Here is a 27,072-nt window from a genome sequence, read left to right as displayed (position 1 = left end):
CTTAGTACAAAGTATTTATTGTAAATGAAATACTACAGTAAACTTCTAGTTATAGGTCTGCCAAAAGGCCTAAAAAATAGTAACAAAAATAAATACATCTGAGTAAGAGAGGTACATGATGAATTGATTTTTTTACTTTTAAGACATGATTTGATTATTGTCTTTTTTACAATATACTATGTCACCCTCATAGCATTTTCTACAAAAAAAGGGGGGTTTCTGGTATTAAGATTACCTTCTTACATTGCTGTTTTGTCATAGAATGGCTTTAATAAAATACTAAAATTCATACTGCATGACATCTCCCTAATGAAAAAGCTACAGAAAACTCAAAAGTCAATTTTCAAAATAATATAATTGTAACAGAACTTAATGTATACACAGTTTCTATGGCATCTCAACCATGTGCCAGTGCAAAAATGCAAACTGGCGTTCTGGGTGTCATGGTCCACAGAATAACCAGCAACAGATCAATTGCAAAAAAGTGAAAAAAAAAAGTATAATTTTGCTTTCTATTCAATTAGTCAGAACCAGAGGTCACAACTGAAACTTTTCACTTCCAGTGCAGTTACACAGAGGCACAGGTACTGAACATAGATGACAAGAAACAAGCTCCCCAAGACTGTAATGGTAACAGAGAATTTCAAAAGCATCATCATCATTTACACGTTTACCTCATGCAATGCAAAGATTCTAATGTGTTAGAAAATATCCAGTAGCCCAAAATGAATTGGGTCTATTTTGATGTGTAAAAATTACTTTCTAGTCATAAAAATACTGCTTGTTTAATTTACATCCAAACAATTTACTTATAGAAATAATTTCAGACAGTAACAAAAAACAAAACAAAAATAAGAATAGTGTCATGTACACAGCACTGGGAAAATAGATACAGCTACTGCTATAGATGTAGAAAAGTGCAAAAAAGTTTATGGTTGATCCTTCATTTAATTTGGTCTGTCCTTGTCTCTTCATTTCAGCATTGTCCTCCTACTCTCCAGTCGGTTAAAGCCTGTGTACTAAGCCTGTGTGCATCTTGGAGACCTGATAGCCTGGAATGTGCAGGGATCTTTGTATTTTAAGCCAGGGTCCTCTGTCTTGGCTTTATTCTAGGGTAGAGCTGTTAAAGACACCAAGAACAAATGTCAATACGGCATTAGTACACCATTGCTTTTTGGATGAAATATTATAATGTATAATTATTGTATAAGAGTACAGGCATGCTTCAATTTGATTTGATTTGCTTCTGACAGATCTGGTAAGAAAGCCAACAGAGAACAAATGAAAACATGAAAAAGAGGGCGAGGAGTTGACCGATTCTTCGCCCAGGCTTCTCCAGATTATTATTATTTGGTAATATGTTTTCTCATGGAACCGCATGTCATACACATGAAGATGTTTCAGTAATATGTATCCTTGTATTAGTTAAGAATAAGTGATCACTGAGTAAATATCACAGGGCCAATCTGTGTTGTAAAGTAGTAAATGCTAGATTTCTCATAAGGCCACTAACAGTAATACATAAGTTATTTGGCTGCTATTAGCATTAATGTGAGAAATGACACCAGCTAAGAAGAGTAAAGTGGGACACAGCCAAAAATATTAATGGTTTTCTCTAAAACTCCAGAGACAAATGAAGAGAGGAGAGGTAGAAGAAGGGAGATAGGGGAAGAGAGTTGGGGGGGTGGGACATCTGGCATCTACTCAGTAGTTAAAGAACCCCAAACATAATCTGTGGCTGCATCAGTCTACCCATAGTAGATCAATCTCCTATAGGTTTAGCTTATAGATTTACAACAAAGTTGTAAATGGAAACTCACAATTACGTTTAACAATATAAATCTATGCTTACATTTTCAAATTTAATACACAGAGACAAATCTTCACTTTCAGTAGATGAAAACAGGTCATTGGAACAAGATGCAGTACACTTGTACTGTGTGATAATATCAATAAATGGGCTTCATATGGGAACATTTTGTTACTATGATGCCATAGTGAAATGTTTTATATATATATATATATATATATATATATATATATATATATATATATATATATATATATATATATATATATATATATATATATATATATATATATATATATATATATATATATATATATATATATAAAAAAACTTTTACTGACTCACCCCTAAAAGGTTACGGGGAATGTAACCCTCGGTGTCACCCATGCGTGCCCACCACCACTCAATTTCATCTTCGTCTTCTCTGCGGATGATGGTCATGCAGTCTCCCTCCCGGAATGAAAGTTCATCAGGGTTTTCACCGGTGTATTCCCACAGGCTGTAAACCACACCCCTGTTCATGATCCCCATCTTCTCTTGCACACCTAAATGTATAAGAGTAAAAAAAATTACACAATCAGATTTCTAGTTTAGTGATTTTTCATCCAGAAAGGAAAGGAATACAGATACAGGACACCATAAAATGGAAAAATGCAAGAGAACATATTTAATCATAATAATAATAATAAACTTTCATTCACTGACCATAGAGGAACTGGGAGCACTGGGTGTAGCCTTCCTCCATCTCTTCACATTTATCAGCTGCTGTTTGCATGTCACTGTAAGTCATAGCAAACACTGCTGCACCAGACTCCACCAGGAACTTGCATACTTGCACATTGTTGCAGGATGCAGCACAGTGAAGAGGTGTCCTATGTTATAGAGTAGGTAACATAGAAAAAGGAGGGAAAAAGAGAAAAATAAAAGAATAAGCGAAACATTGAGACGTACTAATGGCTGCCACTTTTTAGTAGTGCTGGGTAGGATACAGTTTGCAAGACAGTAACTAGATTATTATGTTACTATCAGAGTACATTAAATATAAGTATATTAAATTGAGGTTTCTGTTGTTAATCAGCTCATGCTGCAGGACTACATTCAGTTATGCAAATCTGAGAGTTGACAAAACATCCAACATGTACATTAATAATTGAGATTTGTTTAAGGCTCAGATGCAAAAATCCATTATCTACTATGTCAGCAGTGAGCTTAAACTCACCAGCCGTCACTGTCGGCAGCATTGACATTGACACCAAACTGAACCAGAAACTTGACAATCTCTGTATGTCCGGCACAGACAGCATTGTGTAGAGCCGTTATGCCTTCATCATTGGGCTGACTAGGATCCTCCACCTGTGGATGCAAAATTACAGGGGCAAATGGAGACTTAGCAAAAGTTTATCAACTAACAGTGAAGTAAAATGATACTGAAACTTAAAATTCTATGATGCAATTGCAGTTTAGTGGAAAAAAATAAATTACAAGTTAAATAAAACCACTTAGTATGTAATTGTGGAAAAAAAATTCTTACTTCATAGATAATTCTCTGGACGAGGTCAAACTCTCCCTCCAGAGAGGAGTCTAGCAGCAGAGCCAGTGGGTTGAACTTCACTCTCATGTTGTGATCGATCCGTTCCGAGCTAGGTTTGCGCAAGTTGGTCCTCTTCCCCTATAATACACAATCATAATTGTGTATTACTCAAATGATCTTAGCCATTACAACATATAGAGGAAATGTAAATCTACGAGAGTCTCAGCCTGAAGGGTGTCCTAATGTGGTGGAAGCATCCACTCTCTGTTGAATGCAGTCTAAACTGAGAGCAGAGGAGGGATTTGTTTTCACAACACAAAGTGCATTGCTAATCCAGTTTATCAGCACAAGCTTTAAGACACAAGCTCATTTCTCTAAAAATATGATTATGCAACTTGATTAGAAACATTTAGTTCAATCGGTTGAAGAATCGTCTTTCTGGGTATTAATTGAAGTAGAAAGACATAGGAAGCAACAAGTAAAATGGGTCATAGAGTTGGGATTTCATTGGTTTGCCCTATGGCTCTAAAGCCTGGTACCACACATAAAACATGTTTAAGGAGGTTCACTAAGAGCTTAACAAGAAAATACAAACTGGTGTTTATTTCTCAGATGGAATGGATCCAGATAAATGGTGGAAAGTCAGGTGGCTACCAGCTTACTCTAAGCAGAATAAGGCCTATTTTCCTCAGATACAATACCAGTACTTGTTAGAGATTATTAAATTTATATAACATCAGACCAGGTCACTGCTATTGGCCAGCAGGTCATTAAAAAGTAAAATGTGCAACTGTTAAGCTGCATCAGCAAACGTAACATGTGAGGGGTTTAAGAAGAACACATCTAGCACAAAGCAAACAAGGGTAATCTATGATGTGGCATCAGGACTGTTGAGACCACATCGTTGTATTATAACTGATCCTTAAAGGCACACTTGCACGCGCGCACACACACACACACACACGACAAGAGAGACCTACAAAATAATTGATTCAGTAGTTTAAGAGGGTAATTTGTACCGGTGGGAGAGTGACCTGACCAGTGACCTCAGGTGCTTTCATGTTAAAGGTGTCCTCTACCAAGCTGTCCTGCTCTGCTCCACTGGGGTATGGGGGTGGTGGATAAGGGGGGAACTCTTCCAGGAAGCCATCTGCAGGTGGGGGGGGCAGATCACTGTTCTCCAAGCCAGCAGGTGGTGGTGGTGGGAAATCTGGCCTAGGAGGTGGATGGGATGGAGGAGGTGGTGGGATAATGTCATCACTCTCTGGGATGGCTGATGGTGGCTTGGTCTGCTCAACAGGGGCTGGAATGGAGATAGTCACACCTGGAATATGAGATGAGAGCTGCCCTCTATCCAGTGTCTGACCTGTCTCTGATGTGGAGTTCTCTGCACCACTCAAAGGACCTTGATTATGTTTCCCCATTGATCCATCTGGTGGCTTCTCTGATTCACCAGTATAGGTGGAAGGTGTTGGAGTAGTCACAGTGGTCTCCATAGCAGCTAGTGTGGTTTTCTGATAAAGAAGTTTCTGAATGTTGGGCCCTGCGGGACCCTCTGGTTCAGTGATTGAGCTGCGTTTCTTCAGGGGTCTTGGGGCATTGTAGAGCTTCTTTCTCAGGGCTTCAAGGTCACCATCCATCTGATGCCTGTAAGGGTTGGAAATAAAAGGAAGGAGTTTGGTGGGGCTCAGGGGCCGTGGGATGCGCTCGGTTTCTGGCTGTGGTCCCTCAGATAAGCTGGGACCCATGCTGGCAGCTCCATTCTGGTCAATTTCAAATTCTGGCGCAGGGGAACGTCGGTCCAAGTAAGGGTTCTCAGGAAGTTGGGAGGCTCCACTGGGGATCACTGGTTTACTGTACACTAGAAACAAAGATGGGAAACAAGCATTACCACTGCAGGGTCCATCAACCTGTGCCATCTTCCAAATGTATGGTTAAGTAACACAGGATCACAACAAAAAGGTAGCCACATAAAATCTACCTTAAGTTTGGGATAAGAAAATGAAAAACATCTACCTGCTACCTCAACCAGCTGACTTTCTCCTTTGTGTGTGACCAGCTCACACACAAAGCACAAAGAAAGTATGTGTCTATATGTGTTTGGCTAATAGACTCAGTAGTGTTAGACAAAGACCAAAAGGATAATTTACCTCCACAATTCAAAAGACTAACCACTGATTATCTTACCACTGACGAATCCATTGGTTCGGGTTTGGGCTCTGGTGAGCGCACCCTGCACACCAGACTGGTTGGGCTTTCCTGAGCCAGATTGCTGTGTGTACATGGAGTATATGGAGCTGGCCGCCAAAGTCTGGGGCTTACTAAGGTTGGCATCTTTAGAGGAGGGCAGCTCTGGGGTGAAGGGACGTACTGTGGCTGCAGGTGGAGTGTCCTGCTTGGAGGGTAATGGGAGTGTCTGGCTCTGTAAGGGTGGGAGAGGGCTGCGGCTCTGGGCAGCTTGGGGCTGCTGGCTATGGGACTTGGCTTTAGGGAAGGTGCCTGTGTTGATACCAGTTTTGCCATAGGGCACAACACCAGGACCTTTTGGTTTGGTGGGCACGGGAGGAGGAACCTTGACTGGCGCCTTGGGAGCCGACTGAAAAGATCAGATGAAAGAGAGCAAATTATAGTACCGGATATACTGGTAACGATCAAATCTTACTAGTGATTTATTCTTGCAAGAGAGGTATATTTCCCCCCACCTGAGCATCCCTGACCAGATCATCACTGCTCTGGTTTTTGCGAAGTGAAGTGGTAGGAGCCTCCATTGGCTCGAACATGGAAAACGGACGCACCTTCCTGTCCCTTTTTAGTTCCGTTTCATCTGCCCAGATGCAGAGCACAAGCAGTAATCAGTTCTATTTCATGTTTAGTTGCAATGTGTTGAATAAAAGGCCCTTAAATGTTTTGATTTTGCTTAATAAACTATTTCTGTTTTCACAGAGAAAGCAGCTGCAGTATAGTATCTGTGGAACTGCTGTTGTATTGTTTGCATGTGTGTGTAACTACCTTGTTCTGTATTAAAGTTGGAGTGGGAGGCCATTCGTGGCAGTGTTGAAGCTGGACCATGACCATTGGTGTTGGATTCGGGACCTGAGGAAGTCCAGTCTGCCAGCTTGGATGGCTGAAGGCCTGAAGAATCCGTAGGGTTAGGGAATTTTAAAAAAAAAAAAGGTTTTAAGTTTTGGAAAGGTTTAAAACGCACTACAATATCTTTTTAAATTTCTTAGGTTAAATACTTTGGTACACTGATGGCACATTAAAGATTAGAAAAGTAAAGAATTATAAATAACTTAGATATAATTTAAAAGTAGATATAAATTTCATGGTGTTTTTCATGTTGTGGAATTAGTGCTGCTCTATATACTATAATACTTAATTGCTTATTAATATGCTAATTAACAATAGGGAGTTTCCATGTGCTGCAAGATCCAAGATGGATGCATAGTCCCACATAGCCTGATTTACAGTTTAACACTGTGCTGTCTCAAGGACCTGAGATTTGAAGTGCTTAGGAAAGTTGGATGGCAGCAGGCCTTCTACAAAAATGTAGGTCCTTAAAAAGACCACCAGCAGTGGAGAAGACAGAAACTGATACATGAGTTAAATTAAATGTTTGTAAACTGAATACATTTGTGAATTTGACTAGAGAAAGGAGCAAGTTCTTCAAATTGATTATCATCAATCAGCCACCTCTGGATCAAAAAATGACCCTCATACTCTAAATAACTTTGGAATTTTGCACTGTTGGCAAACAAACAGAAAGGCGTACACTTTGCATACCTATGAAATGGCATAAGGATAAAAAAAACAAAACAAACAACTTCCTTTTAATCAAAATAATATTTAACTAGTTAAAATGTAGTAAATGTAATTGTGAGAATTTATCTGACAACTGTAGTTAGTAGGTACTTTAAAGAGATTTGATAAAATTACAAAACATAAGCAACACATAAAATGATAAATTTTTATAAGTCAGGTTTAAAATGTGTAAAATAATTAAAATTATCTCCACCTTTTCAGCTGCAGCATGAAAGTGAACACATTGCGTCAATCTTATTTATCACTCAACAATTGGATTCAGACACAGAATCAAATATTGCATACAGCTATTGAACTCCCTCCTAGCTATGAGTTTTGCATAGTCACACAAAGCAAACATTTGTGCATTTTTTATCATTCTGCCTCCAATCTTTTCACATACTTTTTTTTGGTTAGACTAAGAGCCAATCAGTGGCCACAGACATACACAGACTAGCACTGCATCAATTATTGTAAAAACAGACTGTAGAGCAATGCTCTCTCTCATGAGGTGTTGTAGAAATACACCTTCACAAACAAATTGTGAGAGGGAGACTTGCTTGGTTTTGTCAGAATGTCAGTTTAACTGTAGGTTATACATTTATTCCAAATGACCCATCAAGAGTGGCACAAAAGGAGCTAAGGAAAAGGTTTAACAAACACAATTTAACAAACAACAGCAAAACAAGCAAAAAGAAACAAAGATTGAGCTAAAGAAAAACAAATATTTAATCTTTCCTTGTCAGTGAGGATATTCGCTTATAAAAATAAAACTTGTGAAAAGAACACACAAGCACACAAACTCAAGTGTATACCTTTTCTCTTAGCCCGCAGCTCTTTTAGTGGCTTAAGCAAGAACATGGCTTCTGAGGAAGATGCATTCGAAAGACAAGAAAAACAAAGTAGCCTTAGAGCTGCAGATATCCCTTTGCTCTAGACATGCTGCTGGCTGAGGCCTGGCACAGGCCCCCTGAGGGGTCACAAAAATACCAGCACAACCCCAAGGAGCCTGCCAGATCCTATGCACGACTTCCTCGCAAAAAAGAAAGTAAGTATGGGTGTATACTAGGAGCAGATTCCACTATGTCCCCTCCCATCCCTATCTCTCTTCCTGCCATACAGCAAATAATTAAGCATGCACAGATAATTTTGTGCAGTAATGGCAGACTGGGAAAACTGTATTTCACTGCATGTGGAATTGCTTTAAAGATTAAAACATGAGCTGATAAGGAGGTGAGAAAAGGAATATGGGCGAGAAATCCCTTCTGCTGTTGTTTTGCAATTCAGTTGCATCATTCATTTTTAATTAAATGAAGCAGACTTCTGGCCCACTATCCCCTGGGGAACTGATTTTTTTCTAAGAGACTAAGTCAGATAAGAAGTGTAAGAATTACTGTGCAAAGGATGGCACAGAAACATCCTTATGTTACTGTGCTCAGTCATTGGTTTAGACAGATTTCCTACCTTCCAGAACAGTGACCCTGTGTTACTGCACTGTGTGGGGAAAAGGAACAATTGTTTACACTGCATCACCAGTTAGGGGAGTTTAAAATCAAGATTTTACCTCAGTAATTATTGCACATAATTGAGTCTAGAGTGGCCTGATGTGACACATTTCGGCTATTAATCTGTAGCCTTTTCTAATTTGACTTACTAGTATTAACAACCTGACAAAATGACAAATCGTAGTGGAAGCATGAAGAACAGCATGAATCTACACACACTGTGGCAATAAAAACCACTCACTGCAAAACTTGTTAAAAGTTCATCAGAAAATGTCAGAAGTGAGGAAAAAAAAAAGACTCAGGCTTAGCAATCAAAGATTGAACCACACCATTCAGGAGGTAACTAGCTACCTTCTGAGCTCAGAGTGACATCACAACCAGGCATCCCAGGCTCCTCTGCTCCTGTTGGAAGCATGACAGTCATGTCACATTCCACTCCCCCCAAAAAGGACCCCACTCCTCACTTTCTTGCATATTTGTGCCTTTCAAATGTAAGCTTCATTTTACTATGCCCCTGAGTGAACTGTTGCTGACTTTTGCAAATTTAGCAACCTTTTATACTGTATGTAAAATGACAGAACAAAGTGCAGTCTTGAGTTTGGTGTTATGGTCAGAAAAGAAAAAGCCTGACTTAAGAGCTGGAAGGCTACATACAATGTGTTGTCTCTGGTTACCCACCTGTACCACCTTTGCTCTGTGGGTCGTGGGCTGGTAGGGTGGCAGTGCCGTCTGGATACGATGGTTTCACAAGCAGCTCGTGCCTCACTGGGCCACGGGGCATGGTGGACGACTGTATGTATGGGCCAACTGCTGCCACACGAGACGTACCCGACTGCTGTACGGCTTGGCCATCAGTGGGCATCTAAAAAAGGGGTCATAACAAAAATTAATGAATGCATAAATAAAGAAATAAATAAAAAGATAAAAGAAAAAAAGATGCTGTTATAGGGGCAATATCGCTGAGTAAATGTTATGTATTGTAGTAGACAGCAGAAATAGAACACATATCATTTAGGAACAAACATATAGATAACAAAATGGCAACCAAAACTTTATCTGATGTTTTGGTAATGGAAAGAATTATAGAAAACATGCTGAAATAATTGTTAAATTAAAACACACAAAAGGTTTAAACTTTGGCCTGAGGATGGCGCCAGGACAGACCACGTTGCACATTGATGAACATGTAAATGTTAAATAGTCTTTATTCATCTGACTTGTGAATGATACAAGCGAAATGATCATTACAGTGAGACAAGCACAAGTTTTCTGTGGATTTCTAGAAATGCAACATATCGTGCAAACAGTTTACTCATAACAAAAAAGTCAGACACGTCTTGCACCAGTCACATTGGTATTTAGGTTTGTTTGCAATCGCTGTTAGTTACACTTGAATAGATACTTTGCTTGAAGGAAATGTATGGATTAAAGTTACTGATTTAAGATTAATAAAATATTCAACCCCTCGCATTTTAATTACATCATGCTGTTTTATATTACAACTGTTAATGCAGCTAGGATTCATGTGGTTTCTCTACCTTGGACAAGTGATGTAAAATTCACACAGACAGTACAACCTCCTAATTCAGTAGCTTAATTACAGAAATCTAAAAGTTATAAGATAGTATCCATTAATAAACACACCATGGAAACATAATGTGTTTAAGTTTTTCAAACCCAACAAACAGACTCCAACAAACACTTTCCCTTTGAATTTGGTTTAAGCACTTAAACCCATCAAACATAGTTCAAACCCTGGATCAAATTATATCTCAATGATCATGACACTGTGAAGAATTGTCACTTTACAAAAACATGGACCACTTTTCCTAACAAGGGTTAAAAGCAAAAGAAAGGAATAAATGATCGAACCTAGAGCCATACTCAAAGAAAACACATCAGAGAGAAAAGAGACGTATAAGAGATGTATATTCAGCTCTGATACTAGTTTAGTTACCTGAAGATGGGTGTCTTTTGAAGCCCTCTCTTTACCAGGATAGCCATTCTTGAGAAAACAAAAGCACAAACATGCAACAGTAGTACACAATACCAAATTATGCCCCTTGTCTGAGCTAATATTTCCCTTTTTTAAGTGTTTTTTCAACTATGTGACTAGGATAGTGTGTGATGACTAGGCTGGCAGCTCTCAGACTAACTCTCCCCCGTCAGTATGGTTATACATGTTTCTTGGGTGATGTCAGCTAGGCACTTGCTGTGTGGGTGAAGGAGACAGCAGCTTGGATGGAGTGTGTCTTTGTGCTGGTTTAAAAAAGGCACTCATTATGATTCTAGGCAGGGTGTGGGTAAATCACCCCTTCACTAGAACCTATTCGGGCCTTCATCTCTGTAACACACAAACACAATGTTCCTATTGTCTGTAATGTTCCTTTATTTTTAAAACACATGTGTATCAAGTAGAGATCAAAAGCGAAGTTGGGCTTCTTTAAAGTTGTATTAGGTGCAAGTTGCGCATTTATATTAAAGGCTTTGAGCAAAGCTTCAGAAGACTGTATTTTCATTAGAAAATGAAATAATTTATGTTTTTACTTGTAGGCCACTTCCAATCTTGAACACTACATTTGTTTTACACACATTGCATGCTAAGGAGAAAATTTTTGGTCTACAACATAAATTACTCAACAAAAACAATTTTGTATTTATTTTTACAAAGGTATGGTTCAATATTTAACAATGAAAACAATCTGAAAATCATTAATTGAGTATTAATTCTCTTGATAGAAAGAAAGTTAATGGTGAAACGCCCTAATTACGACAGCGAGCATTGGGACCTGATTAGGCAAGCACAATTAGAGAACTGCATAGTGGGGAGAGTAAAATGATTTGAATAATTAATTTCGGAGAGGGAAAACATAAAATCATCCACATCGCAATCAGTATAATTGTGATTTCTTTTTGACCACTTTCACGTTCTTGCTCTGCCTACACAAGCACGTCAAGTGGACAACATGTTCATTTTTGTTCCTCAGTGTGTTTTATAGACAAGTCTGTTGACTCTTATTTACAGTCCCGTGAAACCCTGTGTACAAAACAACTCCTGGAAAGGAGAAGAAAGGACCAGAGGAGCAGGGAGACACCAAGTACTGAGCTGACAGCAAAAAGCTATTACTGCTAATACAATTCTAGTAGAATTCTGTCATGTATTTAAATGTGACAGAATGGTTTTAATAAGATGTTTGATTCTAATTTAGTAAATCTGTTATTCGCCATTTCCAATTTCTGTCAAGGATGCAGCAAGAAAAAAATATAATCTTCCTTGATATTCTTGCCTGCCTGTGATGTCAGCCTGCACTCATTATTCCTCTCTCTTCTTAAAAAGTTGTTTCTGCCAAATGGGACAACACAGCTGAGAGAAGAAACACAGATGCAACTCTATGACATGATCAAAACAATCAATCCCTGCAAGCTAACTCAGACAGAGAGTTCAAAGAGTGGAAAAAGACTGACAGGAGTTCACACTTTCAAGGGAGGGGAAACAATAGATTCGGTGGGATAAGCAAGTCTGAGGTGCCTTACATTGGCATTGGTGAGGTCTAAATGCCAGGGCATCTGAGGCTTCCGGAGGTAAGAAGAGATACAAACAGGCTTTACTATAATGCCACTAGGGGGAGCACTGACCCAAAACATTTCCAGGACTTAGGGCTTTGTCAGAAATTTCATAACATAAAAAAATACATTAGGGTGTTCTATATCCATTTTTAATGCTGCTGTGACTTAATAATACTTACAGGCAAGTTCTCCTTCTGCTGTAGGGCTGCCTTCTTCTTCCATAGTCGATCTCTAAGCTCATTGATCCGTTTGTCCATGGCAGCCACCTCTAGGTTACGCTTGTTGAGGCTCTCTCTCTGCTGCTGCAGCTTAGAGTTTTGATCCTGATTGAGCTTGTTCCTCAACTGCTCATCAAGGTGGACGAGACATAGGGACAAAAAGAAGAGATAGAAAATTTATGCTCATTTCAAACAAGTTCTCTTTGGAGCAAAGTGTTGTTTTAGTGTTGGATTTAATTTAGTAACTTTTTTCCTGCAAACCTGCAGCTCCTTGTAGAGGCGGTCTAGTTCAGCCACAGAAGTCTGGTTGTCACTGAAGCCATCCTTTTTGTTATTTTTGAGCAACTCCAGCTGTCGGCTGAGTTCCTCCACCTTAGAAGCAGCCATCACTAGTTCTTTCTGCTTCTGCTGGAACAGATTATTCATCTGCTCTATCTCTTCCACTGGAAAGAAGCAGTGATAAAAAGGACAGGGAGGTGGAGAGAAACGGAACAAAAGGTACAGACAAGGTGTGTAATGATGCACAGAGGTAAAGGAAAAGAGGTGAAAAGAGGGACACAGAATGTCACAAACATAGGAGTTAAAAAAAAGACATTAACTATTTGAATCAAATATTCCATAGTTCCAGTCATACACTCTACAGCAGGCATCCATTTGCAAAATTCCCCAAGTACTTGAGCTCACCCAGTTTGCCATTGCTGAGGCGTTTCTGCTCCACCTGGCCCTTGAGTGCCCGGACCTTCTTGAGCCGGGTTTCTTGGTTCTCAATGTTCTCTCGGAGGCGCTGTAGTTTTTCCTGCTCAGAGGCCTGCTGCTGCTGACGCTGCTCTTGCTGCTTCAAATAGCGCAGCCGCTGCTCCTTCAGAACAAAAAGAAACAAAATATAGAGCAAAGCTCTGAACACGTAATTTAAATATGTTGTTTAACATGATTTGAGCTTAACTTTGTCATTTAACAATGTTAGAGTATTCTTTCCTCAACAGCTATGGGTCATGAATCATCAGGCATGGTCTTGAGCTACAAACTCTGATAAAATGTTCAGGGGCGAGAAAGTCAAGGGCAGTTGGTTGTTTTAAGAATATGATAACATTCTGTTGCTGTTTCTATAAGGAGAAATGTGTTCTATGTCAACATGCTTGGCTAAATAAGGGTAACAAAAATATTGTGTGGTGCTAAACAGTGTTAGCTCTCAAAATCAATCATCATGCTTAAACTATGGCAGTCTGCTATAAACCTGACTGAGTTCTCCTAAACAGGTTTCACAATGAGCACAAGTCAGCCAGTCTCTACTGGAACTGTTCACGTGATGCATGCTGATGGCAATGCCGGTCTGTTTACTTGATCTGTATGAAAGTCTATGAGCCAGCTCAAAGTTGCATTCCTTGCCTTGCCATTTTATCCTCAGTCACACAAGTTCTAGACAGAGAGGATTTTAGGAAATGAAGTTTTTCTGAGTAAACATGATACCGTTTATATATGTCTAAATCAGCAAAACAGAACCATTATAGGTACATTAGCAAGAAACTAAAATAACTAGTAAGAGGAAAACTGGTCAGACAAGAATTTATTTATGCCTATTTTCTGTAAAGCCTTTTTCACAGTTACCAGTATGTCATGATCAAGACAAAAAAAGAGATTTTCAAATTCCAGAGTCCTGCACACTGAGAATTGAAGGCAAGCAGTAGCAACACAACAAAAGTAGGAACACTACAAGTACAGTGATCCACATTCATGCCACTTGTCACAACCTCCAAATACACTGTACGTAATGTGTATTCGTTTTTTAAGTGCACTTGGTCTGTTTCACCATCTTTTTGTAACCTCTCCCTACTTTCTCAGAGAAGACTACTCTTTAATCTTGCTTTATTGTGTTGTCTTTCCTTCAGTGGCTATTACTTTCATCTTCACCAGTTAAATGCTTCAGTCCTTGTTTTCACCCATGTCTTTACCAGACTGCGTCTCCTCTCTCTTTCATCTATCACTGCTTTATTCACCTTTGATGCAAGAAGCTGTTGTTGAGCTTCTATCTGTTGCTGTTGTCTGGTTGCCATCTCTTGTAGCTCAGCTAGCGTCATGTCCATCCGTGGTTGCGGGACCTCAAAAGACAAGGAGGGACAAGGATAGTCAGTACAAGTACAAAATGTTTTTAATTATCAATAATTCTTGTTTTGATATGCCATCTATTGACATTTCTTTAAAAAGGATAACAAGATAAAAAAACAACTAAACTGCTTTCAAAAGTCACAGGTGGGGAGAGTAGTAGATCTTGAACTTGTAATAATACTTGAACATGGCAGTAGTGTACATATGGCAATGTTTTGGTAATGGATGCAAGGTAAAAAATAGAAATTGTAAGAAATTAATTATTTCTTACACTAAAGACATCAAACATTTTAGCATAACAAAAGGAGCCCCTTTATAGATTTCTAACTGTCAAAAAAACAACAAAAACCAAAAAAAGCACTTACTCCATTCTCCATCCGTCTGTCTGGAGGCCCTTTCACTCCATTTCGCTTTGTCTCAGAGCCCCTTGATCCACCTGAGTAATCAACATGACCACATTACACATCACAATCTCCTGTAGAGTTTCATCAAAGACCAGTGCCTCAATTCAGTCCAAATCTTCCTGCCTTTACAGACAGCTGTGAAAAATGACTGGAACTTTCATTTGGATTTTCACTGTCTCTGAGAAACAAGCTAGACACTTGGGTGCAGAATGATCTTAGCTCCTCTGGGAAACAGTTGGAATGACTGCTCTTTGGTTTTCCTCAGATATTTGCTACAAATACCTAACAGTCTGTGAGTGTGAGTGGGTGTGCGTGTGCTTGTTTCTGTACATGACTGCACTTATATTATGTACCATTCGATAGAAGTATTGAGGGTGTCTGCCAATTCCAGATCGTACCTTTTAAGCTCTGTCCTAACATCAACGCCCTTTATTTGCCCCTAGGAAGTATAACCATTTAACTGCCCCCATACTATAGGTAAGATTGAGAACAACAGTATTTCCACCAATAATATGGACAAAACAGAAATAAATGCCCCTGTTTTAAATAAAAAACAACAACAACAGAAACAGGTAAGTCAAGTGTGAACTGTGTTGTAAACCCTTAGTAGAGTAAAGCTAATACTGTGGGAAAATTAGAGCAGGCTAAGATGACAGGAAGGGAAAACAGCCATCTAATCCCTGGGCCAGACTCAAGCTGTGAGGGCTAAAAGGGCTTAGTTATGCAACTGGGAGCTGAGAGGATAGCACACACCCAAAATACTTGAGTTTTCTGTATTCCTCAGAAAACTAAAAAAGGAACAGGTTTATGATAATGTGACCTGGACAACCTGCATTCAACCATGCATACGAGTAAATAAGGCTTGTTTAAAGATATGAGGGCCACTAAAATTAAATCCTTCCCTGGATAAAGGCAATCTTAAGAGGACAATTTCAAATTCTCTATAATATAGAGAGTGGACATAGTCTGGCTTAAACTTGAAGTGACGAGTGATGGTTGTTTGTGCAGTTGGGACGTGTGTTGGAGTTAAGCTCTTACCTGATTCCCTACTAGGGGCTCGATTGTGACGCAGGAAGAAGCGCACCTCTGCCCTGTGCTGTCCCCATCGCTGGAGGACATCTAACATCCTCTCCCCGTCACCAACAGCTCGTTCTGCAGGTAGAGTACATTTAAAAAAAAATAAATACACGTCAGCACTCAAATGTTAGGTAAAACACCCTTAAAGTCAATATAAGAAAATTCTAATTAGATAACCGTTGCAACTTCAATGCGTAACAATTTCCGTGTAGGTCAAAGGGAGCATATGAGTTTTGCTTTTTGCTGAATTCTGTCCAATCACTAGCCTCTTACCACTAGCCTACATTGAAAGTAGTTCCATTTCATCAACACCATATGCATCTTCCTGAGCAATGACCTCAGGGAAAACAACTGTAATGTGCTGTCAGTTACTCTGGCCAATACCTAGCCAAAGGCTTGATTAACCATTGCTCAGACATCCTCTTCAAATCGCTTAAGGCCATTTCATTATAAATATGGACTGATACATTACTGTCAAGAAGAGGTCAATAAATCTTTATTGTATGTACTGTACCATACGGATGCTAAATCTAGTTTTAATTTTAAAACTGTTTTCGGGCATGTTATGATAAATTTTTTATTTTTTTTTTTAAAAGAAACTCAGCCAATCTTTTTAGACTACTTGTGGAAGCACTCAAACACAATAATTGGCACTTTCTTCACTCTTAGGGCATCGTCACCATGGAAACGGCTACAAAGCCTGGCTCCTTGAGACTAATTCTGAATCCTTCCTGACTTCCTTCTTGGGGATGAGGGAAATGAGGCCGGCCTGAAGTTTCAAACACCTCCTTGCATCTGAGAGATGTCTGCACGCTTGTGTTTGCTACAGGGATTATGGGCTCTATATTATTTGCATTGCAGACTCAAAATAGATAAGCCCTTCAATAAGACATCACTAAACAGTTGACCACACAGTTAATCTCCATTTGTGGTGTACTTCAGGAAAAAAATGGCTCTAATTAAAAGAAAAAGACAAACTAGTGTCTGCACACTGAACCCTATCCCTTATTTCACATGATGTGGATAAAGATAACACTGTCACTCACCAGATCCACGCCACATTTCAGAGAGGTGGCAGTCTGTCTCCCCAGGCTCCTTGCACAACTCCACCACATCCCTGCACAGCGTCTCGGGGGTAACAGGAACCTCAGTAAAATGCTGGTCATTGTTACTGAGGTATACTGTCAGGAACATCTGGGGACAGCAGGGGGAATAGAGAGAGGCAGAGAAATCTGCAGATTAGCTTAATTAGCAACACAAGATAGAGGATACTGGTGATCTCGATGGAAGCGGAATGAACACCATAATTATCTGTAACTGGTATCTTATTTCCCTATGGTTTACTGAGTGTGTGTGTGTGTGTGTGTGTGAGTGAAAGAGAAAGTCTGCTTTACTAAGTGGTATATGTTTCCCAGCCCACATTCCTCTGTGTCATCAGAGAAATCAGAGACTAGCTCCCATAATGCAATTTCACTATTTAACTGCTAACTAGTGTTATCACTACCAGGAGAGATGATACACAGACACATAATTTTAAAAATCCATATGACAAGCATACTGAGAAGATTTTCTGAGAGGAGCACAGAGGATTCTGGAGAAGCTGAATTTGTTTGTCATAGTGTATCTCACAGATGGGTTTTGGTTTATCTAAACACATGGAATATCTCAATGAAGCTGTCACTGATAAAGGTGGAATGGAGAAACTGTTGGCTACTGCAGCAAAAAAGGTTAATTAATTAATTATAATAGGAATTAGGAGTCCAATCTAATAGGAAAAAGTAGCCAATGTCAAATTAAATACAAACTACATATCTGGGAATAACATTTCTGCATACGAGATTCTATAAACACTGACAGTACACATGAAATATAAAAAATAAAACAAAACAGTGACTCTCTGCAGTTAAACAGATGCTTAGTAGGGTTTTTTATAACCGTCGTAGAAAATGTTACCATATGTTATACTGATCACACCTCAGAATTTAGTGTTTTGATAGGGGGTAGTAAAATCAATACAATAAATTAGTGCCTTAGTGCACTGCATAACTAACATAAAATAGATAAGCAGCAACTCAATATCTACAAAAACTTTGAAAGTGTTTAATTGTAAGTATACTATATTTCTGTTTATATCCTATATCACCAGGTTAGACTTTCAGGTTTTTCTTTCCTCAGCATACTAGTGTGAATAGCCATGGGTGGGGGGGGCGCACAGTGGGAACATCAGGTCAGCAGGGTCACAAGCACAAAGGGCTAGGGGGGTTGAGCATGCAGAGCAGCAGCAGTCATGGTGCAGAAACAAAAGTACTGGTGCAAAAGCATGAGAGCCTTAGGATAAGTGGCTTTATTCCCCCTTTCTTCTTTAGCTGAAGCTTTCCTGAGTGAGTGGGCAGGTTATAAGTTTCCTGTGAAAGTCCCCTTAGCAACATACACAATCAGATGGGATTTGTCTTTTTAATGATGAGGTGAATGTGGTCAAGTAAGTAGTGGTCAGATTTAGATAAAATGACTCAACTGGCTTGTTCCATAAGGATGTAAAGAACATTAACAGTGAGTCATACTTGCCAGTAATCTACAGTACAGAACTCTAAAAAGACATAACTCCTATCGTCCTCACTTGCCCTTTGTTCTCTAGGCTGGAAGACTATCCCAGAGAATAAAGCTAAAAACTAAGACATTTCTTCAATTGGCATTATTTCATGTAATCTGCATCTGGCAAAGGAATCCAAAAAAGACATTGAGAGATGAGTGCAGAGCAGCTTACATTATCACAACTTTCCACCAATGTAGGACCTTCAAATGACCCTGTTGATATTTGGAGAGTCAAAGAGAAACAGCAGAGTGAGGGGGTAGAGGGCTGGAGGGAGCAACAATAGAGTGAGAAGAAAGACACACTAATGGGCGGGAATTGAGTCTTAGGAGTTGTGATGCCTATACTTGAGTCCAATTTTCCTTAGCAATAAAGTTAATGATCCAAGCCAACCACTATCAAATCCGAGCCTTGCTCTGGATAAAATAGCACTTTGTTGCTGACCTTCACCCACCCAAAACCTGCAGACACTGCATAGGGACCAGTATAGGCTACTGCTCAAATGTTCTGCATATTAAATTAAGCCAAGCAGTTCAATTTTCATAGACCATTGTAAATCCATATTGTCCAGAAACCTTAAAATATGCCAGATTAGATAATACATTGATATGTATGTGCTCACAATGAAGAATTTTTGGTAAACTGTTTATAGTTGTCTCAACACAGAAAGTCCAGTTTAACTAAGTGTTATAATCACCAGACCAGATGCAATTTTTAGGGCACAAGGATACACAGGGTGTTAATATCAGAAAAAGTTATCCAGTGAAAGTAATATTTGCTATAATGCCCAGTCCTGGTGTAGAATGTATGCTATTTGCTAAAGCGTCTTCTTAGATAGACCACTTAAGGCAGTCTTTGATGGACAAATCAGAAAAGTGCTCAAACTACTTTTTTTGACTGAGCCAAACAACTTGACAGTTTGTTTAAAATTCATAGATACCACAGTGACTAAATTAAAAAGCTCAATAACGATCTGATTGCTATACTTGGTAACCAGATACAGTCGCCTTAGGTAGCTTTACAGCAGTACCACTTTGTCAAATGACAACATTTGACAACAATGTGCTACATTTGCCTCCTGTCTATCAGAGTGGATGACACAAGCAACTGCTGAACTGCACTTCCTTCCTACCATATAAAGGACAGAGACATTTCCCTGGGGAAATGAGAATGAAGGGCATGGTGCCTCTGCTGCTGCAGTTCATCATTTTAGTGCTATATTTCTAATTCCATCACAACAGCCAAGTCAGAACAGTCCAGGGTTTGGGATTGGTCTGACAGCTCAGAATTGCAAACTGATTATAGCCAGTGCAAAAAATGTGACCATTAACAGTCTGTACTGTAGATATTGTCAAAGCAGAGCAGCTATAAGACTAAGTCACTGGGGCTATATCTCAGCGATTAAGATAATCCGCTATATAAAAATATATCCTAACAACAGACTATTGGCTCGGTATTACAACCCCAAATCAAAAAAAAAGTTGTGACCATGTGTAAAACATAAATAAAATCATGAAACACTGATTTGTCAAATCTCATCAACCCATATTTCATTCACAATAGAAAATAAACAACATATCAGATGAGAGAGGGATATTTTACCATTTCATTGAAAATGCTAAAAAGTACATAGAGGTTTTAAAGCAACATATACTCATTTCTAGCCTGCAGTCCAGACCTTTCACAAAAAGAAAAAAATTGGCACATCATAAAACAAAAATTCCAGCAGCAAAGGCTGTGACTGTTGAGCAGCTAGAATCCTGCATCAGACAAAAGAAAAAAAGAGAACATTCCCCTCCTAAAACTCCAGCAACTGGTCTCCTCACTTCCCAGATGTTTACATACAGTTGTTAAAAGAAGAGGGGATGCTACACAATGGTGAACATCACCCTGTTCTAACTTTTTTGAGTTGTGTTGCTGCCATCAAATTCAAAATGAACTAAGATTTTCCATGAAATAGTAAATTGTCTCAGTTTGTACATCTGAAATGTTGTTAATGTTTGATTGTGAATAAAATATGGGTTGATGAGATTTGCAAATCATTGTATTTATTTGTTTTTTTATAGTGAGCTTAAATTCAACAGCCTCCAGCTAAGCCACAGACACTACCCCTTAAGATTTTCCTCTGAGTAACCAAGGACTATACAGTGTTGAGGTTTATTGTCATTGTGAGCAGATGTCATTGCTCTGGTGCTTTAATCCATAAATATAGGTACTACTGTGACTTTGGTAAAATAAAATGCTACACAATCTTGGGAGGGTCAACAGTACATGATTATAAACCTCTGTTTTAGACACAGCAACACAAATAGGAGTGCGTTTCTCCAAGATGAATAGCTGTAACATCAAACCATCAGACAAAAGACAAAATAAGAACAGATCTAAGAGGAAGACAGAGATTCTATCTTGCAGCTCTAACTTGACCTGCACTGTTGAAAGTGGGTTGAGAGGTTGTGAAAGAGACAAGAAAAAACAAAGAGATATACTGTAACATTTGTTCTGGGTTACGGCATGGAAACCAGCTTTTTGTCAATGTTTTTGTCCTGTATGAAGGTAAATAAGCTGATGTGCCTCCAGGGAGGTGCAGGGCAAGGTGCTGTACAGTGAAGATATAAGCTATAGAACCTATATACTATAAGATGCCGATTTGGCTCTGTGCTGTATATAATTTGAATCCCCTCTCCCAGTAAAGCTAGAGGAGCTCTGTAGCAGATTTCACTGGTTTCAAGCCTCTCCAGTTGTTTTGACAGAGGAGACGATTTAGGTTTAAAGATAAACATTGTACCCTTAGCCAATTACACGAAGGAATGCTATCTCTCTGGCACTCCCACTGATTGTTCAGATAATGTACACGTGGCACTGCTGCAGTAGAAGAGTATGTATAAACATAATAGGCAATAGTTGTCTCAAATATATTTGGACTTATTTAATGAAAGTTACTAACATGAAGGATCCTTTAATGATGTTACTTCAGACATAATAGTCTTGCAATCCTTGTGTCTCAGTCCTTCTAAAGAGCAATGTTATTGAATAAGTCTCTCAAATCCGCTGTCCAAATGCAACTGGCCACATATTGTGTTAAGAGTTATCAGAAGTTTCTACCACTGCAGTTTCCCTTTGCCACAAATCGAGTAATAACAAATGATTGTACTATAATGGAATTACTCTGAGATATTAGGATAACTAGCAACTACCATCACAAAGAAGTCACATCAATACTAAACATATAAACTAAACAAGAGAATTCATTATATTAGTTTGGCGTACAACTCACGAGTTGTAACCAAAAAATGTTTACTATTAAGTATTACTCAGCTGAATGACTGAGTAACTTTTCAAACTCAGTTTCATTGACTACAGAGGCTGACACTGTGGGTGAAGATTGTGAAGAAAACTGCTACTAATAATTCAGTTATTATACAGGTTGGCCCTCTCTATTTCAATGTTAAGAGTAAGTTGAAAAAACTGTTACTTCTTAAAGTAATAATCAGCATAAATTATATATTCAGACTTTTCATAGTGGTGTATGAGTGCGTCTCCTACTTCAACCCATGTGTATTATACATACCAAAGGAGAAAAACCTTAAGGAGAAAAACATAAACACTCACAAAATGTTAATAATATGAATATCAATAAATTAATAAACAATAAATATTAAACATCTTCCATGCTCATTACTTTAGTAATTTAGCTTAAAAAAAATTATTTCTTTTTATTATGTACCTTCCTTGAAAGAATGTATTTGCAGGCAAAACAAATAAGACAGCATGTATGACAAACTTGATAGAGTATATTCACTATCCTCAATAGACAATATATAATTCAGTGTTAGGGAGAGAAAAAGACCGCTGGGAAAGTGAACAGTGCAGGGCAGGGTAACCTCAACAAGGAAAACAGGACATCTCTTTGGCCATGCCTGAAAGATTGCACTTTAGGGCTGCTGGACCTTCTGTCCACACACACATACACACAACCACTTTCAATTACTGATATTGCTGTGCTAAGCGAATGAGTCAACTAGGTCTCAATGACAGAGTCACCTCTACATCTGATTAAGTTAACTTTGTATGACACTGGAGCACCATCTCTCTATGTGAGAGTCTCCCTGCTACAGTTGTAAAAGTTGACGCAGTTCCAACATAGCAGCAATTCAAAAAGACGAGGCCGCAGAAAACTCTTTGATGGCATTAAGGTTTATTCCTCTTCGCCTGTCAATCATACTCTCCATCTATGCTGCATTAAGAGTGAGTGAGAAATGGTCAAGAGTAAGAAACAACAGAATCCATTAGAATTAGAATTAGAAACCACCTCATTCAGCTGCAACATTTAGAAAAAGAAATCTTTTACAACAGAATCTAGCTGCACTAAGCTGTTCTCTCTGTCTGCACTGCAGTACTTATCTGGTCACTTTATAATCTCTACTGTTGCAATACTCTTCCATTCCTGATCTACATGACAAGACAAGTCAACCTTTGCACTTCTGAGGGAGATAAGAAAGGTGGGAGTCAAAATTAAGCATAAGGGATGTATCATTTTTCCAAGGTGGATGAAGTCATTCAAAAAAAACAACAAGGTCATAGCAACCTAGTTGCTATGAGTAGTAGTAAGTTATTACAAACATACAAAAACATATATTGACTAACAGGTATTATATTAATAAATTATTGATATTTAAAAGGTTCCGTAAAGAGCTAAAATGTTGTGAGGTGAAGTTATTTTATGCAAATGTAAAATAGCGTTTTACAACTCTTCACTCACAAGGAAAAAAATAACAGGAAACTAAAGCCACGTAATGTTTGTGGTTTTTAATCTATCATATGCTAAAGAGACTTCAGCGAAGCAGGAGAGACAAATTCCCTTTGCCACTGCAGGGTCTTTTCTGAGGACTCAGGAAAATTTGCCACATTAAGACAAGTAAAACAACAGTTTTACAATTTTTATCGCTGCAGTAGTCCCTTGGTTATGCAACAAAGTTGTAAAGAGAAGAACACTCATTTAAACATCAGAGTAACCCGTGAAATACAAAGAACAAGGTCACAGCTATCGTCACATAAACTGATTTTATGGCGATTGAGCTGTGTAGCTGCAATGATTTCATAGACGTACATTATTTTTGTGGCTTGAATGACTGGGTACAATAATAATAATAATAATAATAATAATAATATTTCTTCACTTCCCTCTCCATAATGACAATAACTCAATCTTTGATCGAGCTGTTTGTTACACATATAAACCCATTTGATTTATTGCAAGATTGAAAAGACATTTAGTGAATTAATTCATTTTGAGCTTATGCCATCCCTTCCCAGGACTTCTTGGTCTAGAGGACAAGTATTTTCTCATGCAGCATGGTCTCTCGGCTTCCTGTCAGACTTGTGTTTCAACCTTAGAAGCAAAGAGGTGAAAATACATTTTACTGGAACTCCAACACTCTACGATAATTTTAGAGTAAGTTATTCATCTTATAAGATAAGCAATTGTGGATGAAATGCTCCTTTTAACTTTTTACTATTCACAAGATCTTCCCTGTAATCTCTCCAAATACTTCTTGAGTAATTCAGACATAAAATCTTACAGTCAGTACGACGTTGCATTAAAAAAACATCTGTATCTTAAATTAAATTGCCATTACCTGCCTACTGTATTTTCACACCAGGCTTTCATGCAAATACAGTCTTCCTGATAATTCTTCAATGTCAGTATAGCTATCACTGCTATGACTGTCTGCTTATGTACTCAGGTCATACTGTCCCAGAGAGTAAACACAAAGCCCATCATGGCTGCAAAAAAAAGCCCAGTTAAGTTTCTGTTGCCACACACGGCCCCATCTAGCTCCCATTTTCCCACCATCACAACACTGTCACAAATTCTTTCAACTGTGAGATTTGTTGCAGTATAAATCAAGACCTCGAACAATTGTGTGTGGTATATGAAAGCAAGACCAAATACTGAAGGACAAACACACTAAATTGCAACTATTCAAAAATCTATATGGTAGGCAGATTACACTATAGGAGAGAAATTACAAAGTGATGTGAAACTGACTGAAAAAAGGGCTAATAAACCAGTGTGATTAGAGGCAAAACATAGGCTTAATAGGTTATGGTTTAAAACTGGTTTAAGTAGAGACTACAGTTACTCAGGGATGAATGAGTTATACCATGCTGTGGCTCAATAAAGGGTGAGCATCCCTTATCAGGATACCACCATGGCACAGGCACACACACAATGTGCTGTTAAAGTGTCCTGCAGCTCATTGTGTTCAGAGAACAGTGACCCCTTATTTACAACACCAGCCTGCAATCACGACGCTACCTCTGAGCTCCTGGCCTATACAAGCAGGGTCATGTGCAATGGGTGTAATTTCTACTACAATACCTCATAGCAGACATGGCTACATAGAGGCCATTTTGTCATTGTCAGGCAAACACCAAGCTGTTTCTGATTCAATAACTACAAAACATACATGCTTATGTATGCTGAGGCAATTACCTACCACAATTGGAGCAAAAGGGAAAGCTATAGCTCGTTTAAAAACACAAAAATGTGATTATGATATTCCCAGAGAACTGAACATGGTACTGACTGTGCCAGTAGTAGACTGAGTAGTAGACTGTTTTTAAGATTTGTTGAATAACCTAAAAACTATTCAGGAAAAAATATATTAATCATTAAAGTAAAGATAGTAAATGGTGAACTGCATTATTAAATACTCATTGTATGACATTTTATACAATGGTTTAAATCCATATATTTATCAAGACAGCATTCATTGCATACCGATTTGTCATGATGTTTTGGGATAAAGTTGGTTAGACATACAAATTTTAGCTGGTTTAATAGTACTCAATTGAACAAATATATCTTTGAACGTTGATTCTTTGTCAACAAGCAGACAAATTCAACACAGAGAAGTACAATGCCAATAAAAAAAATTTAAACACACCAACACAAACAAAAACACTCAGCTTTGTCATTTTTTACTAAAGATTGGGGAGGTTAATTTCTCTTCGATGAGCATATACACGCGACACAACAGTATGCCCAAGCTGCATACATCAAAGAAGTGCTGAGAGGTACAGACTTGCATTGCAGCAAAAGCAACGGACCTCAGCTAATGGTGGTGATGGGGATGGCATGAGTCCAGAGCCGAGGATAACTGTTAGCCTAGTGCCACGCAGACTTTGCAGGTGCCTTCTGCTTGCTGTATGTTCCGAGAAAGACCGGTGTATGAAAGCCTAAAACTGTATAAAATGTCATAGTGTCGCAAGGGACTTTAATGGCTTTCCATGTAAGATAGACGTGTGCATGTGCAATATGCTTGAAAGCAAACAAATGATGTAACTTACTGTATAATCACATGCTCCGCGCAAATACTAATAAACTTCGCGGCAGCCCAGAGCCTTTCCTTTCATGGTAATGACACAAGGCAGCAACCGTATCAACTTGCGACGTCAATTTAAATGCCCAGGTAGCTTATCTCAGCTGTACATAGGTAGGCGCTGCGGGGTTATAGTACGGTGAAAATATGTCGAAAACATACATGAAAACAGTGGGACACCGTTACAACTTGTAGCTAGATAAATAAAATACATAAAACTCACCGGCATCATTTTAGCTTCGTACCGCATTTAGCTAACCAGCTCAGAAATGAATCCCCACTGGCAGTTTCGACGAAAGCGCCCGGACTGTCGATCACTTTAATAGCAGAGCCTCACCCCCGACAGGCTACTTTCTCCTGCCTGGGTGTCCCGTCCTGTATTGAGAACACAAAACGTCGTTATTTCAAATATATTGAAATTGATTTCGAATGGTCAATTAACAGATTCTAGAAACGTTAACTGTATCCCGTGTCTTGGACCTGTTGCAACAAACAACAAGGCCTTCGCGACAAAACTTTCCGAAGTAGCTAGTTATATGTACATCGCTTACAACTTTCTAAAGCGCGAGACACTTGTAAAACTGTCATTTTTAGACAACACGCTACAAATAAAGGCTATATAAATCTATACCAGAAATATTTAATTTTTCATATGTTTTCATTACCAGTGGACGCGTATCAGCGAAACCCCGTTGACTCACTAAGGTGCTCGATAGCCCGCAGCCTATCCCAGAGTGACGTATCGGGAGGAAACTCAGATTCCACTCTGGAATTCAAGCTCCGCCCCTTTCCAGAACAGAAAGCCCCCCTACCGGCCAGACTAGTCCCGTGCGATAAACACAACCATTCACTTCCCACTCATTTTGTGGGATTTAAAATCTCATTTCTTCATTTCTCATTTCTTTACTTAGGCAGGGCATTAGACGGCTAGACAAGATTGTTAGCAACACAGTAAACTTTTTTACAATACTTTTGCATACTTTTTCATAGTGAAACGAAATTGCTTTTCAAAAGAAATAGCAGTTTAGTTTTACATTTTACGAGATAAAGACATGTAAAGGAAACAAAGGAGAATCTTAGT

General features: G+C 38.7%; 1 protein-coding gene across 10 annotated transcripts; it reads right to left on the bottom strand.

Annotated features, from left to right (window-relative positions):
- On the bottom strand, nucleotides 1–26,749 carry tp53bp2a (tumor protein p53 binding protein, 2a). Of its 10 annotated transcripts, none has more exons than XM_067519682.1 (22): nucleotides 26,657–26,749; nucleotides 26,215–26,366; nucleotides 17,063–17,210; nucleotides 15,978–16,091; nucleotides 14,901–14,971; nucleotides 14,427–14,528; nucleotides 13,117–13,291; nucleotides 12,679–12,875; nucleotides 12,394–12,558; nucleotides 12,182–12,220; nucleotides 10,605–10,652; nucleotides 9,326–9,509; nucleotides 8,999–9,049; nucleotides 6,351–6,473; nucleotides 6,044–6,165; nucleotides 5,529–5,937; nucleotides 4,361–5,202; nucleotides 3,342–3,479; nucleotides 3,030–3,163; nucleotides 2,516–2,682; nucleotides 2,156–2,355; nucleotides 1–1,120 (listed from the first exon to the last, which is right to left on the bottom strand). In XM_067519682.1, exons 2-22 carry the CDS (start codon nucleotides 26,239–26,241, stop codon nucleotides 1,079–1,081), a joined length of 3,498 nt encoding a protein of 1,165 aa, XP_067375783.1. In that variant the 5' UTR covers nucleotides 26,242–26,366; nucleotides 26,657–26,749; the 3' UTR covers nucleotides 1–1,078. The 10 variants fall into 10 exon arrangements, with proteins under 10 accessions (XP_067375783.1, XP_067375784.1, XP_067375787.1 ...); XM_067519683.1 differs by having other exon boundaries at nucleotides 12,694–12,875; XM_067519686.1 differs by lacking the exon at nucleotides 8,999–9,049.
- Between the last annotated feature and the right edge of the window lie 323 nt (nucleotides 26,750–27,072).

This window comes from Channa argus, chromosome 1 (genome assembly GCF_033026475.1).
Source record: "Channa argus isolate prfri chromosome 1, Channa argus male v1.0, whole genome shotgun sequence".
Lineage (NCBI taxonomy): Eukaryota > Metazoa > Chordata > Actinopteri > Anabantiformes > Channidae > Channa > Channa argus.
The sequence above is the reverse complement of the archived record's forward strand: the minus strand, read 5'-3'. Positions and strand labels throughout refer to the sequence as shown.